The sequence below is a fragment of the Melampsora larici-populina genome (genome assembly GCF_000204055.1).
Source record: "Melampsora larici-populina 98AG31 unplaced genomic scaffold MELLAscaffold_3, whole genome shotgun sequence".
In the NCBI taxonomy this organism is placed as follows: domain Eukaryota; kingdom Fungi; phylum Basidiomycota; class Pucciniomycetes; order Pucciniales; family Melampsoraceae; genus Melampsora; species Melampsora laricis-populina.
Window position 1 is genome coordinate 528504 of NW_006768767.1, and position 20244 is coordinate 548747.

The 20244-nt window shown below is 41.8% G+C and overlaps 6 protein-coding genes across 6 annotated transcripts; 2 read left to right on the plus strand and 4 right to left on the minus strand.

Annotated features, from left to right (window-relative positions):
* Positions 1 to 1072: 1072 nt before the first annotated feature.
* On the minus strand, positions 1073 to 3180 carry MELLADRAFT_115192 (uncharacterized protein; the record flags this gene model as incomplete). Its single annotated transcript, XM_007405349.1, has 4 exons — positions 1073 to 1319; positions 1394 to 1455; positions 1531 to 2954; positions 3031 to 3180. 4 exons carry the CDS (start codon positions 3178 to 3180, stop codon positions 1174 to 1176), a joined length of 1782 nt encoding a protein of 593 aa, XP_007405411.1.
* A 2759-nt stretch (positions 3181 to 5939) lies between these two features.
* MELLADRAFT_59452 (uncharacterized protein) lies at positions 5940 to 7592 on the minus strand (the record flags this gene model as incomplete). The annotated part of the gene is made up of 4 exons (XM_007405348.1): positions 5940 to 6061; positions 6085 to 6783; positions 6859 to 6933; positions 6992 to 7592. 4 exons carry the CDS (start codon positions 7590 to 7592, stop codon positions 5940 to 5942), a joined length of 1497 nt encoding a protein of 498 aa, XP_007405410.1.
* A 736-nt stretch (positions 7593 to 8328) lies between these two features.
* MELLADRAFT_90803 (uncharacterized protein) lies at positions 8329 to 10559 on the plus strand (the record flags this gene model as incomplete). The annotated part of the gene is made up of 4 exons (XM_007404899.1): positions 8329 to 9316; positions 9386 to 9828; positions 9914 to 10221; positions 10283 to 10559. 4 exons carry the CDS (start codon positions 8329 to 8331, stop codon positions 10557 to 10559), a joined length of 2016 nt encoding a protein of 671 aa, XP_007404961.1.
* Positions 10560 to 12079: 1520 nt separating this feature from the next.
* MELLADRAFT_59454 (uncharacterized protein) lies at positions 12080 to 13346 on the plus strand (the record flags this gene model as incomplete). The annotated part of the gene is made up of 5 exons (XM_007404900.1): positions 12080 to 12130; positions 12203 to 12598; positions 12666 to 12818; positions 13061 to 13132; positions 13158 to 13346. The coding sequence occupies 5 exons, from the start codon at positions 12080 to 12082 to the stop codon at positions 13344 to 13346; spliced, it is 861 nt and encodes a 286-aa protein (XP_007404962.1).
* A 1093-nt stretch (positions 13347 to 14439) lies between these two features.
* On the minus strand, positions 14440 to 16070 carry MELLADRAFT_59455 (uncharacterized protein; the record flags this gene model as incomplete). The annotated part of the gene is made up of 2 exons (XM_007405347.1): positions 14440 to 14917; positions 15589 to 16070. 2 exons carry the CDS (start codon positions 16068 to 16070, stop codon positions 14440 to 14442), a joined length of 960 nt encoding a protein of 319 aa, XP_007405409.1.
* Positions 16071 to 17714: 1644 nt separating this feature from the next.
* MELLADRAFT_59456 (uncharacterized protein) lies at positions 17715 to 19422 on the minus strand (the record flags this gene model as incomplete). Its single annotated transcript, XM_007405346.1, has 4 exons — positions 17715 to 17782; positions 17845 to 18540; positions 18618 to 18692; positions 18771 to 19422. The coding sequence occupies 4 exons, from the start codon at positions 19420 to 19422 to the stop codon at positions 17715 to 17717; spliced, it is 1491 nt and encodes a 496-aa protein (XP_007405408.1).
* Positions 19423 to 20244: the final 822 nt, after the last annotated feature.

The following is a 20244-nucleotide window of genomic DNA, read 5'->3' on the forward strand; positions in this document are numbered from 1 at the left end:
GTTTTAAAATCTCGTCGCGTTGATTTCGTTTTATTTTCAAGCCCCTCGCGCGGCCGCGTCAGGCGCCCTACCTTGCAGAGCTGTAAGTTTTGGATTCTTGAGGCATGTATCAAGACTGCTGAGCTTGTTGAGCCTGATTTATTTGTCAGAAGGGAAAGGATCGACGCTGAGAATTGATTCTCTCATGCATAACTATTGACCCTGGCGAGATCCGTTGCAAGTTATGAAATAATTTCAAAAGAGCTTGAGACAGGACGCTTAGTGACTACATGATCATCAGCTTAATTACATGGGCCCATCTTCGGCGAGGGGCCGACTGAAACACGTTTGTTGGCTGGTGAGCTTCCAAAATTATCTCACTTCAAGAGTTTGTAATTAAACTCATGCGCTACACCTCTGAACAAAATCTTTCACCATTTGAAACCAACACGCCAGGAACTGGACACACGATTTCCCTTCGATTCTTACTTGATCAGACACAGCTTGAATCCTGCTTAGAATTTTGTCATTGGGATTGGCTCGGTTGACTAAAGTCTATGTCCCGCAGGAAACTCAATGGAAAATATGATACACACTAAATCAAATTGTTGAATGTTTCATTTCTATTTCCTGCCAGAGACTCGTTTCTTTGAGAAAACACTTCCATAAATGTAAGGTATCCTTCTCACGTGGACTTGTGGAGCCGATGACACAGAATAAAGTTCAATGGTGAAACAAAATCCAGAAGACTAAAGTTCCTCTATGGTTGGAATGCCAAATGATTTGGACGAAGATTACCCATGTATCGTTATCGTAAATTGAGAGAGCAATGAAAATGAGGGGTAAACAAAGTTGTAAAATCTTACACCAACCACGGATGTTTATGGTTTGAATGCACCCCAGAAAAAAATCAGAAGTCAATGGATGAAGGAACTTGGCTGTCATCAAATCTGAACCTAGTATTACACCTCATTTGATTTGACTCATTTACATCATGTGATAGCATGCAATACTTCAATTTGCTACACGGTTCAAAACAATATTCCTCGCCTTTTCTCCTTTGCCCAACATAGCCCAAGTCTGATATTTCCCTTTATCAAGAATTCATACAAAACATGAGTCAAGAACCAACATTATGTCCATAGTCTAATTAGAAAAGAAAAGTCACCATCTCACTTCAACTCCTTGAAAGTTTTACCTGGGTTCTTCTTCATCTAAATTTTTTAGCCAAGCTCCTATCGAACCAAGATAACCTTCATGTCTAAGGAAGAAAGCTCTCTTTGTGCCTTTAGACCAAAACCTAATCGCATATGATAAAGTTGAAACTGTTGCAGCATGTCCTATTGACTCATATAAATAGTTCTCGTCAGTATTGATAAGATGAACACAAATCGAGGGGATATAGGATACAGACCTCGGATAAAGCATCCTCCAAAGTATATTCGATCTAGTCCGTGTTTTTCTGCGTTCAAGTGCCTAGTGTTGAAATGTTCATTTTCCAAAAATCGTCAGATAACCACACAAAGTTCTCACTAAAAAAGAATTACTGACGCAATTTGACCAATATTATTACTAATGGCATATAATAAACTCTTACTGATATCTTCAGCTCTGAAAGTATCTTTCTTAGTACTACTTCCATCTTTTGATTCATCAGTTTCCGAATTCTTGTTTCTCTTTTTAAACACTTTACCAAAACTTGAAGCAATCGTGGAACTCTTTAATCCAATCTTTTGGTAATCTTGACCATAAATATCACCTACTAACATATCTACCTTTGAATTATCTCCCATCATACTTAAATCTAACATTTCATCAAAACTCTTAGCTTGGGTTAGGAGTGAAAGTAATCCCCAAAGTGTTCCACCACCTAGTGAAGTACCTGAAATTCTTTCAAATTTGCCAAACGCTGATACTTTGATGATTGATACTCCTGAGCCGATATTGACTAACATACAGGGAAATTGGGGTGTAGGATTCGAATCGAAGAGAACAGAGTATTGTGGAGGATTAGGTGATGGACGAGGTAATTCTTGTGGATCTTGGGATTTCTCTTTGCTGGAGAAGACTGATTCTGAAGAAGTTTCGTTTATAGCATCTATCAACCGAGAAGACGTCTCCAAAGCGTCCTCTCTTTCGCTAGCATCATGAGGGTTGTTTTGTACGATATGTTGAACCAGTTCATCCGAAAACCAGAAGACTTCATTCGGGATCTCAGTGATAAAGTTCAACCCAGTGATTAAGCAATCCATCTCTTCTTCCTTCAAAACTTCTACATCACCTCCTAATACATTCTTGATCATTTCGGAATAGATATGTGCACCTCCACCCGTAAGGATGATCTTCACACCTCGTTTCATAGTACTTATCGGTACTCCATTCGATGCGGCTGAGATTTCTATCAGATTGGCGATAAAGGGGATACATTCGGTTTCGATTGCTTCGGTTTCAAATTTGGTAAAGTTCAATCTGCCTCCCGGAATGCTTGAGCCCGACAGCCGCTGGGTATGTCGACTAGGTCCTGAAAAGCTTTGTCGGGCGATCGGATTCGAATCAGATTTGGCAGCTAGAGAAACAGCTTGTGAGGTGGCTTGGACTGATGACAGCGATGATGTGGTAGGAGTAGGTAGCTCGTGTTGATCTCGAATACAGCTGTCTTGATGTTCACACGCCTCGCCGTGCAGAGAGCCAGTGGAATTGAGGGTCCCATTCCTTACGACTTTCGGAGTCAGGATACCGTTGGGCTGTGTGGATGTGGATTTGGATGTCGGTAAATTGTTCCGGTTGGTATGATTTTGAGGTTCGTTGGGTGGAGTATCATCGAGTCCAGCTCCTTTTGATGATTGGGATGAAGACCTATTGTCGGCACTCAAAGATCCGGTTGAAGGGACCGAAGTGGTTCCACGAGTCCGGTTCGAAGCTTGATGAGTAGTAGCACGGGTGAAATAAACGATCTTGGCCAAAGAGCCACCAATCTAAAGAAAGCAAGATATCTTATTAGAACCATGTCCACCAGATTTCGGTTCTAGATAAACACGAAGACCAACGTACATCTAGAGCAATGTGAGAGATATATTCGGTATGCTTCGGAAGGTAAATGTCGCTTGTCTCAACAGACTGATGGTGGTCATCCAGGATTTCGGCTCCACTGATATCGACTTTGAGGGTACTGGTAGGTGTGGGTAAGTGTCGGTTTTGCATGTTCTGGAGCAGCCGATCACGCCGATTGTATGGTTCTTCGAAGATGTCGGTTTTCCCTTTGAATGTTCGATGGAGATGAGATGAAACCAAAAGGATGTAAGACTCAGAGGAATGATAAAGTTGAGATAGGGATTACCCGATTAGCACCCGGCACCTGAGTATCAACCCACTCATACTCACTCAACTTATCATCACTTGACTCACTCTCACAATTCTTCACATCAGCCCTCAAGTAACCAATATCAGTTGAACAATGTCATCACATGCTCACCCCATGACTACTTTATCTTCTCGCAGCTGATCAGATAGCGAGCAATTGTCTTCCGGCTATCTCTGGCGGGGCTTGTCTACATGTGCTTCCAGGCGTGATGCAAGGCATATATCCATTCGACATTCGTCTATAATTGGGCCCAGGGGCTTCGTTATGGCACATGGAATCCCTTTCTCTTTAGAGTTCTATCTACGTAGTGTATAAGATTGAGTGTGCACCTGTAATCATACCACTTTAAGTCAAGCTCGATTGACTGAGCAGGACTATGTAGTAGAGAGTTACTGCCACTCAATTCTCAAAGATGGGCAGCAGATGTGAAGAAAATGTAAAGTTTGGGCTGTCACCTCATGGATCACAAATTTTAGACTAATTGAGATCACTTCCAATGCGTCACATTTGCTTGTCAATTGGATATAGTGGATGATTTGTCGGAGCAACAAATACCAGTGCAAGGACTATCATCAGATCAAACTTGATCACTTGACTGTGTTGTGGGTCCTCTATCAAGGAATATTTGAATTTGGAATCTCTTTTTTGAACCTTCCCTGCCCATGAAAGTCTTTAGCATCAATCCCACAGACCAGTCTTCATCCTTTGAGGGCAAAATGTGGATTCAGAGTGTCTTCACTGACAACCAGCCTTCTACTCAAATCCCACACAATGTCAATAGCCCACCTTGAGTAGGGACGTTCATAACACTGCAGGATATGAAAAGCACCTCTCAATGCCTTGGTGTGATGCATAAGGAAAAGTACAAGGAGAAAGCCACAAATTGATTCTTCTATGGCTCCCCCAGGTGTTATCCTCATTGTGTAAAACATATGACTTGTGGGCCATCACAATGGCCTTCATCCTTCACTCTTCATTTGAGATTTTTTTGTTTTTTGGGGCCTTGATCTCAACCTTTTGTCAAATCAAGTCTCACTGCCTCTTCTGCCAGGTCAAATGTGAATCCATTGTTGCTTTTAGTTCTGAAAATTCTCATCTGTTTTGAATATCAAGGAACTAAACATCTGTTCAATCCCAAACACAATTGATCATTATGAATTCTAGAGATGTGCTTGGAAACATTGATCCCAAGAAAAATTGTTGGACTAGGACTGTAGACTCAGAAGGAACCCTGGTGAAATGGTCAACACCACGTCTGTGTGGTATTTGCCCTTTGACAAGCACACACGAGTCCCCTTTGTGCCTCAAAGGCAGTCCGCGTGTGCTCGTCGTCAAGAGACTGCCACAAGGACACAGTGCAAGGGGAGTAAGATCTTGACTTTAAAGCAAAAAATTATGGGAAAAATATACAAGATGGTGCACAACCTGTTCAAATTCCATTTTCGGATTGAAGAGAATTTGAGCAAGCAACAAAACATGTACATATTTGTTCAATTGCTGTGTATTCCTTGCATTTGAGAGAATGTAATGTGATACATAAGAACCATCCAGCATCAAGATACTCAAGACATGAGTTGTTTTCTGTCATAGGTGGAAAGATTGTATTCAGTATATATACCATGAACTTGTTGTCACAGTGTGTTTTTATGCCCTGAGGCCAGGTATCACACTTTAAATATATTCATTTAAAAAAAAGACTATAACCAAAGAACATTGATGCAAAAAAAGGATATTGAGTGGTGCCATATCATATGTATCAGTTGTGACCTATGTTAGGTCTTGGAAGATGACAACTTTACACTTTGACAAAATTTACACGAGGAAACTATGCACATATGCTATTCATAAAGAATTGGGTCAAGGATACTTACATTCTGTGACAAAAGGGCTGCCAGAAAGGCTGCCTCAGAGTTTTTCATACAAGGTTTTCTTTGATGGCCTTGGATACATTCATATGGTTGATTCAAAACTTCTTTCAGGGTCAGAAAAAGTCTTGAACATGCGATTTCAAGGCAATCTTCATCTGAGTACAGCTGGACTCTCAATCCTAAGGCATCATTGTTGAAAGTGAGTACTCAAGCAGAAAAGATCTCTGCAATGAGGCTGTAGAATAAACCAGACAACATGAATCCTATTTTGCTTCAGGTACATGGCTACATTTCAAGATTTGACAAAATGTAGTGACAAGAAAAAATGAGGAAACAAGAAAAAACTTGGGGATCAAGAGAGATGGTGATGATGACCATTTATTTGGTTTTCATCTCCAAGAAAATCAAGAAAATTCCTCTTCACAGCTTATGAATCCAAAAAATCACCCTCAGTAAAAACCATCCATCCGGATATATATTTCCCCCTTGCATGATCAAAATTGACTGCTCATGACTTCACCTTATTGATCAGCTTTGTGAGTTGTGAATCTTCTGTTCTTAGCTTGAAAATTACTTATGGACTACTCTGTCTCAGCCACCCTACAATAGTTTTAAATACTCAATAACCTCATGGCCCAATAAATCTAGGCCAAGAAGAGGGTTATGTTATGAATGATTGTTTGTTAATGCTGTATCTTCATGAATGGTCAGTCTGCTCTTCCTTATTGTTGTTAATATTCTTCAGATATCTCCCCAAAAGTAGTGGATGATGATGGTAATAGTTTGGTTGACTCAGAATGCTTATGATCTGAGCAGACAAGATTCAACTCATGCTTAGTATACAATATTAATGCTATAAAGTCATCAAGAACTCACAAAGTAGAAAATCAGAGTCCATATAGTCAAAAAATTCCAAAGACTTTTCTCCTGCATTCTGTGATCTGTATATGGTTCTGATCTTTTCAATTTGGAGACGCAAATCCGTTCTCGTTTGAACCAAATTTATCAAAATCTCATTCTCTTCTGGATGAAGTGTACACCTTATCATCAGCATACTATAAATGTCATATTCTAACTCAGGTGTTGATTTGTTTTCTTCCAAGTCTTGTATTACTTCTTGAATAGTCTTTGAGCTCAGTAAATCATTAGTACTCTTGGGTACATGCCCAAGAACAATCTTTCTCCGTCGATCTAGTTGATTCAAAATTTCAAAATTTGATCTTGCCAATGGTAAATGGAAATTTCTCCAGAGATTTTCATCACTTTCAACATATTTTATGATCTCTTCCTTGCTCATGGTGGGTTTCCAATAATCTATGAGATACTCGAGAATATAAACGGCATGTGTTGCGGGCAAGGAGGGAAACTCCATCTTTCTGAACATTGATGCAAAAATAACGATAGCTTTCTTGATATCCAGTTCCCCTGATGGAAGCTGTGCACTCAGGAAGTGGTTTACCACATATTCTTCGATATACTTGCTTGTTGGGGGAATTCCGTGACTGTTAGTCTCTTCCCACATTGCCTCATCATATCTTTTCAGCAATTGGGCTCGTTCGAAACATTCTTCCATGTCTGTGCGAGATGAAGTATAAGATTATTTCTCTCTGGATTCTGATTGTTCCGGAAGCATATGAAATTACAACTCACCAGGATTCATCTCATAGATGACTTTTTCCCTCGGGAAGTGACTCATGAACTTTTGAGTAAAAGAGGCTTCATATGCTGGTTAACAGAGAGCCCCCAAGATTGAAGTCAATATCTCAATGAGCTTATGGCATACGATGAGAGATTGGCTCACTCATAGCTGCCTTTACCTCCAAATACACGTAGTCTTTCCAAAGATTTTCTTCCAGTTGTTGTCTTAGGTGCAATATATTCGAGGGGAAATGTTTTAAAAGCCCAGCGACTATTCCGAGGGCCCAAAGCCTCTCAGTACCCTTCACGTTTTCATCGTAAAGAGCATCCTTAGCTGATATAAAACATCCAATTACGCTGTCTCCATGTCGAGAAAGATGCACTTTAAAACTGCGACAAGATGAGTCTGATTTCGAAATCAAGTCCGCGATGTCATGCGCTAACGCTTTGATGGTTGGTTGTAGCTTTTGATCGGTTTTCAACTTATTTGCTCGTTGAAAAAAGATAGAGACATGTGGTACCGAAGGCTTCGACGGAATTTGTATCACCTTTTTGACAAGTTTTCGGACCCCTGACTTTGGTTTTGCTTTATACACATCAAAATCTCCTCCATCAGGATCAACGACGGCGAGCTTCGAGACAGATCCTGTTCGGAGATCATGCAGGAGAGAGACTGCTCCGCGTACAAAGCTCGGTGCGAAGGCTTGAAAAGCCAACGGAATGAAGAGATACGATGATGGGTGCATGTTGCCTTGGATTGCGAGTGCGGTATCTAACAACAAGAACTTACGATCAAAGAGTCACAGTGCCAGGAATGGGAAGGTATGAAAGTCATCGTTTTTATGGAGGAGTGAAACCAGGTGAAACCTGAATGGTAAACCAGGTTACCAGAGTTCACAGTTTCTGTATGACACAGGAAAATGTTACAACCTTGTTTCCGTATTACATACAAGTTTACACTGCAGAAATTCCCCACACGTGGCCTCGCTGACTCCGACCGGCTCGGGTCGGTGTGTACGGTGGCTCTAAAGTGCCACGTGAGTCACTTGAACAAAAATGAAAAAAAGCAATGCACGAGGCCTGAAACAGTCCTGTCTGGAAGCGCGCCGACCCTGGCCCGCCTGGGTCCGTAACCCTCTCAGTCATCGCCAGGAGCAGGGTCCACATTTTTAATCAACCTTCAGTTACCTCCCTGCCACGATTGGCCATCTGCGTCAAAAACACTTTTTTTGATCCAGCCCCATAATCATCGAAGGACAGGAGTGCCACGACAGCCGGGCTCTTATAAGGTTAAATAAGCTTAAGTCCCCACCCACATTTCCTCCCACCCTATCCCCTTTGTCTCAACTTATTTTCATCATCCGTTTTGTCTCAACTTTTTTTCATCATCCATCTACTTTCTCCGTCAAAGATTCTTTTTTCATTTTTTCATTTTTTCATACTTGGTCATCCTCGTCCCTTAAAACACCTCGACACCTGCAAATGAATCAAGATTTTTGCTCAGGTTGCCATGTACGGCCCACATCACTACATGGTTTTTGTGATGTTTGCATCAAAATTCGCTTGACCAGCAGTTCAAGCTCACCTACTGAACCAAACAGACCTTCGATTACCACTAGACCTGGTCAGCAACCTCTTGGCGATCCCAATTCCCATAACATGTTCCCGGAGTCGTACCCTTCACAATTTCCCAACCCTAATCCGCCATCTTCCTACTCAAACATGCCACCGCAAAACTCACCTTTTCATGCTCATACCAATGCTTTTGACGCACAGGCTTTCAAGCAAGCAGCCGCAAAAGTTGCTGCGCACAACAACACTCTCAGATACCCCTCAACATCATCTACCTTTTTGCCGCCCTCCACCTCCTCCACACCGATAACATCACCTACTGCCCCATTTGATCCATTCGCCGCTGCCAAAGAGAACCGTACACGCCATGGGTCAACCTTCCCACCCAATACAAACAAGAACAAGCGCGGACGAGCAGTCTCTAGCGGATCAACATCCACCCGTTCACGAGGCCGAAACAGTTCAGACATCCCCGCATATGACGCATCTAGCCCGGTTATTACTTTCCTCTGTGGCTTTGAAACTTTCAAATCATCCAAATGGGCTAAAGTAAAGCCGCTCTCAGTAACTCGTACCATCGACATCTACCGTCCAGAAGCTTACAATGATCTGCGACTGGACCTTTGGACACACTTTCAAAGAGTCTTTGTCCCCAATGATATCATCGACACTCTCCCTCCGGCCGGTTTCGCTTTTACAACTTTGGGGAGTCAGGAAGGTTCAGTTAATAACACTGATCTCCAGTGGTGGTTTTCCCAAAACAGCTCAATCAATATTATCTATGACCATTCCCTATACGAATACAGTCTCGCTTCTAACAAATCTGATCATCCTCAAGCTCTCGATATATCATTAATTACAGAAGAATTGACGAAGAAAACCAAGATTGGTCTATGTAGTAAGCACAATTCTCACCTTACTCGCGTCATGTAATTTTTTTGAACCCCCTTTATCTCTATCCCTCCAGGCCACCAATTATCTTTGCTACATACCACAGAAGACAACACATTACAAGGAATCGAACGTTTCGGACGATCGACCGAACCCTCACTGGTACACACACCTCGTGCAAATTCGTGGGTTGCAGGCTTGCGATGGACGGTCCAGGAAGATGGAAATACAGTGGACTCTGATTTTGTTGCCTACCGTTGGCACCTTGGCGAGCAGCAGAAGGTGGGTCGAACTCACTCTGTTCAATCCATTGACCTCTGGCATCCGGATGGCCCCATTACATACATCAGCAAGTCCACCATAAAGAACTTCTTCAACCTTCGCATTGTAGCTCCTACAAACACAGCACGCTTATACAATGCAGTTGACATCTTAATTCGAGAGTTCGTTTCGTATGCCAAATCTGTATCTGGGCTCTCGAATCATACCGAGTTATGGAAGACACTCAATGAGTTACGTGTAAGTCATGTCATTATTTGTTTCAAAAACAATTACAAGTCTCATCGAAACAATTCACAACTGACTTCCTTGGCATGAATCCCAGCTGGTCGAGCATACCATCATCACTTCGGAAAAGCCGCCCGATAATGAAGATTCAAACCATATACCGGATGTCGAAGGGCCACACGAGGTGATGCATGTTGAGGAAGTTTTAAATCAACCTCTCGTCTCTTTTGCAACCTCGGGTTTTTTTGGTTTCGCTATGATCAACAAACCTTCCAATATGCACTACTTAATGGACGCCTTTTGTCATTGGACCTACCAAAACAGTAACGGTCACCGATTTGTGACTGATCTACGTGGGTATGGGTCAGTAGTCACCAACCCACAGATCCATGACGCCGATCCAGTGTAAGGCCCTTCTCTCTTCATCCGTTTCAATTTGATTAGTACTGACTCCCTTAGCTTGTAGAAATGTTTGGGGAAGCAGGAACGGGCGAGGTGCTGCTGTGGCACTCCTGCCTGATCAACACCAATGCCAGCTTGCCTGTCAGCTCCTTCAGCTCCCCAAATTGGTTCGAATTCCCGTGTCAATTCCCAATCCTGATTCAATATGGCAACACCGATTGCAACTACCAGGCGGAAGCAAAATCGAAGCTGGACATGTGGACCTTCCGGCCTTTTTATCTGCTTCGGCTAGCCTTGCTTCCCGCAACACCCCTCCTGCGCCTCCGCCAAATCTTTTCTGACCGCCTTGTAGATTCACGCGTTTGTCTTAACCGTTATATACTTGTACATCCTTGTTCATAGTTCTCTTTTGTAATTGTAACATTTGTATCTTCTTTGAAATATGAAGACGGCGCCCATTTCTTGATCACGTTGAGGATTATACGATCTTTTATTTGATAAATAAAAGATCGTATATTATCCGACTGCATCCGCAATGCTTACTTACGATTGAAACAGATGTTTCAATCGTATCACAGGTGTTTAACCTGTTCTGCTCCGCTTGCTTATATGATGTCACCATATAAGCTACAAACTTGACTTCGATTCAGCAGTCATTTGACCGCAACTTACGCCTGCAACGAAACCTCGATAAGAGATGACCAAAACCTTGAGTCCTAATCACATCGATCTTCTATCCACCACTAATCCATAAGGCTTTTATCCCACTCCCGATCATTATCTAGATAGCACAGCCAGCCCATAAAGATCAGGATATCTCACAAACTATCAAGTTCAAATGCTCACCCACACTCGCTCTCAAGATTGTCATGATGATTTCAGGAGGGACCTCAACAACTCTCAATTTCAACTCAATCTAAATGTGCAGGTATACATAACTTTGATACGTTGCATCAGAGGACTCAAATGCCCAGGGAGACATAATAAACAACAACTACGCAACTATGCATAAAGCTTAGAATCGATTCAGAAATCATGAACCACATCTACTCATAGTTGTTGCAGTCAATTCAGACGAGATTATCGTTTGGAGATTCAGAGTCAGAGCTCGTAGAACTCTGACTCTTCTATGTTGTGAATTCTGATTCTTGCAATACATCCTGATCGTTTGCAAACTTTGGTCTGATTGTTTGTTTAACCACCATTAATTCTGTATCTCGGCGTTCCATACCCTGGCAACTAACATTAGCGCAGTAAAATGAATCATCATGGTGCTCGTAGTCAACCTCGTTATTCTCTGCCGCACCCTCGTGTCTATCTCGACCCCTTGCAGTTGTAAAATCCAATTTTTGAATTGATATTATTCAGTGGTTTTCGATAAAGGTTCCCTCCCTGACATGAGAGAAAAACGTGGTAGTGACTGCATTGATGGACTGGGCTTCAGGGTTGTTGTCATGGTTTGCTCAGTTTGACTCGTGATAATTAATGGCCGATTGTGCCACGTATGAAACTGTTGGTCGAAATGTGGGCAAAGGACCAGAGGCAACACGGATCTCGTTGAAAACCCTTTCTGAGCTCTTCGAGAACAGCTTATACGATGGTAATGACAAAGAAACCACAAGCATATCAAAACCACAACGTTTGCTTGTGGATCCCGAACCCTGAAGGGTTCTTATGCCGTTGAGCAGTCATCTGGGGTTCAATAAAGCGAGGAATTTTGTCTTTGAATTCCTCGCTTCCCGTCCCAATATTACCTAACATCCCCAAATATCCAACAGTTTGATTTGTTCATTCTCATCCTCATCCGCCCAAAAGGTCTGAGAAGCACACTTCTTGTCCACTTCTGTTTTCATCAATCTGAATGCTACAGAATCCGGTTTTTGCAGATGGTGTATTCGCTGTTGTTTGCGTAGTAAGTATCAACACTCCTAATGTTGATGATCTCTGAGCTGACAAATACTCACAATTTGCACTTATCAAACAGCTTCCTCCAACCGAGTCCTTTCGTCCCTTGCTGGCAGGAACTTGTTTAGCTGAAGCAAGCTGCATGCTAAGTGGCGTCTCTGGCCATTCTTCGCATGTCATGCCACTTGTGATGCTTTATTCGCAAGGAGACGGCCCTCCGTTGAGAGCTGGTCACATATACCAGGCCAGTGGGCGATTTGCTTACGATGAGATCTCAGGCAAAATCCTTTTGGCAGTCACACCGACAAGGCTAACAGACTTGGGTCCTACCTCTGATACACACGGCCAACTGCCACCGATTCCAGTCAGAATATCAAGTCTTGGCACGCCTGTTTGTGCCGCAGTAGAGCCAGCATTGCATTTTGGCCCCGAAGTCATAGTCATAGCTGCAGAGCACTTGCATTGGTTTTCCGAGGTCAGTTCTTTCTACCTTCTTGATCAAACACCTTCTGATGTTTTTATTTTCTTGTATAAATCGGTAGCTAGGAAGAAACGTAGGAGGGGCCATTAAATACAGAGGAGATCCTGGGCTTGGTGTCTTAGAGCTGGACGACTTTAATGTCAATGGAGTGCAAATCTTCTTCTCTGGACACATAACATCTTGGGACCCAGACAATGAGGAGCTAACTGTACAGGTAATTGACCATAAAACCATTGTCAATAATAGTATCTCTCGAGTTAGTCTAACATCTGCTGAATATTTCAGGCCTCGGTCTTTGCCATAACCCATCAAGATATGGAGTAAGGAGCCATTTCTGAAAGAATTCGAACTTGGTCAATGAGACTATGGCAATCTTTTTTTTTCTTTTTGTTCTTTGGGGCTTGTCGTTTCTTTAAAAGGAAAAGATGTTTCTCTTTTCAAACTACACATGAGCAGGGGTTATCTGATTGTGCTTTGCATCATCAGCGAAATGGAATAGTTCCAATTCGTAGCGAAATTGTGATACCTGTATGTAAATACAAAAATTTGACAGGGCAAGGGCTGGAGGGTATGCCGTATAGAAACATTGGAACCTGTGGGTTATCAGGATCAGGTAGCTGTAAGCAACCTACAAGCCAAGCCCGTCAGAAGAGTCCTGAAGGCCCAAAACATGGCTACACAAGAAGCTATGTGTATCTATAGGTATTTATCAAAACAAAAAGCCTTTGCTCTACAAATGTAGAGCAAACGCTTTTTGAGATTGTTGCGAGAAAAACTTATGGAGAGACCTGCCCGCATTATATAGGCTAGGAAGTCAATTCCCACAGGAATAAACTATGTGATCACTAATATTCGTTGATGTGAAGTCCAATATAAATGTATGATTCAAATAAAAGAGAAGTACAATCCCAATCATATCGTCATCACTTGATCATGTTCAATCATCCTGATGTTGGTGGTGGCTGCATTTGACTAATTATAAGTTGATCATTTATAACATTTTATACTACCTTACATCTCTTCAGCGGAAAGATTATATACCTTTATCTCATATCAGCGAAATGATCTTATGTTCTCAAAAATATATTATTCAAAACAAGATATCTTCAAGGTTAACGGCTGCGGCTGAGATTGCTCTGATGGACACAAACCATCCGGAAATTCTGCTTGAAAACTTCTCAACGAGGCCTCACAAGATTGGGGAAAAGGATTTTTGGGATTGATTTGAATCGGGGGAGCATGTTCATCATGCTTTCAAAGATTGTTTGCTTTCAGAATCTAGGGGGACTGAGACATAGGGAGGACAACTAGATGATCGCGCAAGGCAAACTTATAATCAACTCGAGTGATTGTCATCACATCAATGTCAATCAACTACTATGTCAGAACATGACGGATATATTTTGAGATATTTGATTGAGGTGAAGAAATATCACAATTCAGTTGATAGGGTTGAGTGATCGTATACCCCTATCATTTAATGAATTGATAGATAGGTGTAGAACAAAGTAGAATATTTTGATTTTGGTAGTGGGATTCAGGAAATCGAGAATCAAAACCACAAGATGATAAAAAAAGATTGTAATTTTTGAACAGACACGGACCCGAGTAAAAGAGAAACTCAGATAGGGAATCACCAACTTTTGCGTGAGTAGATACATTGATCAGTTGTATCATCGAACGATCACATGATCAATTGTAGTCCTTGTGGTTGATGTATTTTATACTTGATTTTGAAAAGTGTCGGGATTTGTATTTGTATGGCTGATTGTAATAAGAGACAGATCACGGCAGCCTTTTTTTTAAAACATATCAACATGACCCTCAACTAACAACTAAAGTGGTACTCGACCGAATCTCTTTTGGACAGAAACTACGGCTTGTTCGTGGTTAGTAGGTACACGAGGCTGTCCTGGGGGTGTTGCGAGTAAGGACAAATCGTAGGCTCGCATGAATCCAAGGATCTGGTCAAACGCTGTCCAAACGTTATCCATATTGATCGTTGCGGGATCTATCTGTAAAGCTGGTTGTGCGGCGGTGACAAATTCTGTAAGCCACTCGGGAGATGTGATCATGAGTTGCTCTGCGTTAGGATAATATTGAGCGCGGAGCCCGTCAACACGCTCCGGCGGCACAGGGATGAGACCTTCAACTCCGTTTGCTGAGACGGGTGCGTAGTAGCAGTAATTGGGGGCGCACGCGGTGGGAAGGACTGTTCGTTTGTCGCGTCGCTTCCTATACGAATTATAATCGTGCATCCATTTGTTCAAAGAGTCCTGAACCAACGGGACCCAAAGATACAGAAACAGGAGCCTAATTGAATACAAGAGATCATGTGTTAATGAAGAAGTCGATTATTGCCTCATAGCTTCAGACTTACTTTTGGAGTGGGTCGTCTGCATTGTACTGTCCAGTTTCCATTGATTCAAACATCATGTCAATCAATGCTACATTATGCTGAGTCATTAGTTGGGACCATAAACATTCTACTTTTTGATTTCGAGGGGAATCAGTGAATGAATGGCGATGGGAAGCTTGCTCTGGAGTGAGGTTTGCAAACTCGTAAGATAACTCGATTTGATGCGCAGCCAAGTTGATCGTCTCAGTTCCATGGTCAGTTACGGTTTTTTGAGGAATTCCTCCAATTCGCTTGACTAGATCAAGATAATACAGGCCTATGTGAGCTGGGTTGTTGTTGGTAATATGGACAAAGAGACCGAGGACGCGTCGAGACCAAGCATCGATAAAACCATATATCGTGATGCCAAACTTTTTGAGCTTATCGTGGCCATCTGCGGACCACGCGTGATTGGGACCGGGCACATAGAAGGTACGACGTTGAATCGAGGCGCGCAAACGGGATTCAACACCTTTGGCATCCATCTGTTTGACCATAGTACCCACGATTTTCCTGAGTCCGAATAAGATAGATTGTCAATCATTCATATAAGATTTTGATTGGGGTATAAGTCCAGAATACTGACCGATGGACAGAAACTTGGTATTGGTTCCGGAGGATATGATGGACGCGGCGGTATCCAGCTCGCTTACCATCCGCGCGCCGCTTTGAGTGTCGAATCAACTCAGCCACATCTGCCAAGGTAACTAGTCCTTGATCAACATCATCTTTCCTGCGTTGTAGGCCAAGCAGCGTGCAGCGTCGCGCTAGGGTGCGCGGTGAGATATTGATGTCATGACGCTCTTCAAGTATCGAAAGGAGGTGCTCCGCGACAAAACCTTGACCGTGATAGAATCGGATGAGATTATTCTGAATTTCTTGAGTTTCATTATCAGGCCCTATTTGCAATTCCCAGTTGGAGCGGGCACGAGTGATGGTGCTCTGCGAACAGGTGATACCATGGTGAGTTGATAGATCGTCCTGTATCTGGCGGTTGGTGAGGCCTTGCTGAACCAGTGCCGCAACAATAGGCCGATAGGCTTCGGTTAGGATTAATGGATTCGGCATAGATCGTACTTGATGATGAAGAGGTGTAGGGGAGGTTTTGTTTATGAGGACATGGGAGAATTTTTTTTGTTAGTTAGGTTACGCTTGGATGTTGACCATGTCCCGGTAGAGTCCGGTGTAGTAAAGACCGGTTGGTATGCAGGAGAACTTCGAGTCCTCACAACTTTGGCAAATATCATGAACTCACGTGCCATGAGCTGCCAGGTGAGTCGTGTTTCATGTAAGAGGCCGATTGAGCAGATTCCTCGGACAATCAAAGGTCTAGACGTTGTATGACAGCGGACTGATAATGCGGGCCAGGGTCGGCGCGACGCCAAGGGGTCATTGTTTCAGGGCTGATGGGATAATTTCTCTTTTTCAACGAAGTGACTCATGTGGCGCTTTAGAGCCACCGTAGGTGTGGGACTTTGTTTCCAGCACATACGTAACATAATATATCTGCCAGAATGGGAAATACAGGATGTGATGGTCAGTCCAAGTTTGTGGGTGGGACACAAGAAGTAGTACAAAGACTATGTGCCTATCTGAGATCTGGCAGTGTGCCATCCGCCATGAGCTAAGCCTGGTGATTAGTCAAAATTGAAGTGTATGGGTTGTGAGCAGGCTGTCACAAAAGTTCACAACCTGCCAAAGGTCCAACCAATACACTCAAAGAATACAAGCTTTCATGTCCCTTCAGGAAGGGTGCTAATTGCTCACAATATATTGTGAAGTGACAATGACATGTAGCCATTCTGATAAGTATTTTGTTTCTTGCACCCTGGCTGACAAAACCGAGACAAAAGAGTGAAGCTCTGTCCACTTTGATCAGCAATGCCACTGATTTTTTTCAGAAAATCAGAATCAGCGGATTGGAAGATGTCTCAGCCTTAAAAACTGAACAAGGGGTTTTGTAAAGTGGCAAGTTTTTGAAGAAAGAAAATTCAATACTCATTGGAATAGCTGTATGATTGGCTAAATTAGGGGCAACATCAGCTTTGGATTACAAGCTACATTAATTGGATTAGTCATTTTTTGCTGATTGGCTGATTTGTTGAAATTGAATGATGAGTTTCTCAAATAAGTGATTCATTTTGAGAATCATACACACTCTTCTTATTCTTTAATGGGGTGTTCACAAGTGTATGATTTGTGCCTTGACAAATCTCAAGTTGTTGATTGATACATTCCCTGCCTCACTAGAGTGTAATGGCCACAATTCAGGCACTGTGGAGAAAAACTTTACCAGATATGCGGATTGGTTTTTTGAGCCACTAATTGAATTTCTTGTTTTATTAAGCTCTCCATTTATTGCCTGTCTTCTTACAAAATCTTACCTCTCATTGATCATCTCCCTGTCACATACTTAATAGGAGCTTCCCTGAGTCCTGATTTAGAAGAACGAGCTCGGAGGGAAGCCAACATTCTGTATCAATAAGATCTCAAAGAGTCAAATGACAAAAAATGTGTACTGTATGTACTTGAAACCTTGGTGTGATATGTGTTGTGGCCATTGTCACACAGCAAAATAAGAATGATAACTGATTGTGAAGTTATAAAATTGAACTAAAGGTGATTTTGGTATGAAATTTTGTATCACTCATAATGAATGAGCAAATATTTGTAAATGGTTAGTCTACTATATATGACATGTTAAAAATTGATTCACATGTCTCCTTCAGGATCAGGTAGATTACATTTTACTCTTTTGGCAGTCTGAGGAGTCTTGTGAGCTGGACAACAAACATGACTGGCTAACATGTACTTATCACTATAAGTCTATCCAATCACTCACTAAGTAGGTAATTTGAGTTTATATAGTTAAAGAACTTGAAAGAATCTGTTCCCCAAATCATTGAGTTGTATCTATTTCTTTTTCTGATATCTTGGATTTGAGAAGCCAGAGACTCTGTATTCTGAATTGCATCAATCAAAATCTCATTTACCTCTGGATGAAGTGTACACTCTGTCATCAAAAGTTTATATATCTCAAATTCTATGTCAGGCATTAATTGTTTGTCTTCCAATGTCTTGATCAAACTTTGAATAGCTTCTGGGCTTGGTGTAAGATGAGTATTCTTTATTTCATTTGGGATTAAGTCTTTTATCTTTAGTGGATCTTCTTCATTCTCAATGATATTTTTCAAATGTAATCTTGCAAATGGTGAATAGAAATCTCTGTAGATTTTTTTGTTGGTTTCAATCAATTCAAGGATCCTTTCTGTGCTCATTGTGTGCTCCCAATAACGGGTGAGATAGATGAAAATATTGATAGCTTCTTCTGCTTTCCAGATAGAGTACTCCACATCCTTGAATATTGCAGAAAATTCCTCTATGGTTTTCTTGATATCCTCTGTTTCTGATGGAATTCTCACACTCAGGAATTTGTTTACCACATATTTTTCAAGATTGTGGCTTCTTATGGAACCACTCATCCGCATGTTCCTTTCTTGTCTAGCCAGGAAGTCAGCTCTTTTAAAACATCTTCCATCTCTGTGAGAGGGGAGTTTAAGATGTTTTTGGTCAATGTTTGATGGTTATAGAAGCTTATATGGAGTCATAACACACCAGGATTCTTGTTATAGAATGCTTTTCCTTTCTTTAAGTGACTCCTAAATTTGTGACTTAAAGAGGCTTCAAATGCTGGTTCAAAAAAACACAAGTCAAATATCAACTTGAAAGTAGTAAACAGTCAATGATCTGCCATGAAAAATTACTCACCTAACGCTGCTTGTATCTCTAGATATATGTAGTCTTTCCACAGATCTGTCGCCAAATGGGATATTACCTTTGATGCATCTGAGGGGAGATGTTGCAAAAGGCCAGCCACTGTTCCAAGGGCCCAAAGTCTTCCAGTTCCTTGTACTTTTATCTCTTCGAGAGCAGTCTTAGCAGAATTGAAACATTCAATCAAAGCATCTTGATTTTCAGAAAGATGCGCTTTGAGTTTTTGGGGTGATGAAACTTTTTTTGGAATCAACTTTGCAGTCTTACTGGCCATATTCCGGATACTTTCTTCAAATGTTTTGTATTTCTCCACCTTTTTAGCTTTTTTGAAAAAGGTCTCATATGGTACAGGACGGCTTGGTGAATCTGCATTCATGAGCAATCTAACAAATCGAGACTGGTATTTCTCCATTGAGATTTGCGATATTCCAGCGTTAAAGGGTTTCACAGATCCAATGAGGTTTGCATTGAGAGTGTGAGGAGGATGAGATGGAACGCTTTGAACTATGCCATCAAGATCAACCACTGGGGCCTTCAAATCTGATCCTGTGAGGACATCTCGCAGGAGAGAAACTTCCCCGCCTACGAAGATAGGCACGAGGACATGAAAAGCCAGATGGACGAAAAGAAATAGAGATGGGTACATCGTGTCTTGAGTTACGGACTTGATATCAAGCAACGTAAACCTAGTGTCAACGCCGGATGAGTGTCAAATGGTCAAGACTTGAGTCCCATCGACAGTGTTGCACGAGTGCAAGCCAAATATATAAAGAAAGCTGAAACATGGTCAGTGAAGCCTCAATTCTCGCCTGACACGGAAGAGTCTTGCAACGCTTACATCTCTACGTAATGCGCAGAGGAAAGATTAACCAGACTGATAAAAATTTCATCTTACATGCCGTGATTCTTGTCTCAAGCAACAGAAGAGTCCAGCTTTTGGCCGCGGCAAAAGAAGCTCTGATATCACAGGGTTTTGAGACGACTGGCTTCAATTCAAACTTTTTTACTTCGCAAGATGTATTTTGCGCAACATTCTCCAGGTGTGTGACATGTTGAGAATTTTTAAAGATGGTTCACAAGTTCTATGGTGGCTAATGCCTAAAGGCCGAAAAGGGTCTACTGAAGATAGCAATCGATATTAATATTTGGGAGAAGATCGTTTCACGACTTTAGGAGCTAGCCACCAGTTTGGGGATGCTTTGTGTGCTATTGTATGATCTGGCAGTGTAATTTGCAAGATTTCAGTATGTCTGAACTTTGTCGTGATCGCTATCGCTTTTATGTCGATGATTCAGTTTTTTTGTATAATCCTTTGGATGATCAGTGTCGATCTCAAAGAAAGCAATTCTGCTGATTATACATTATCATGGAAATCTCCTTCAGAGACTACGGGAGGTGGTCACAAGGATTGTGTATGGTCGATCAAGGAGACGACGAATTCCAACGAGAGTTTGTGGTATTTATCGAA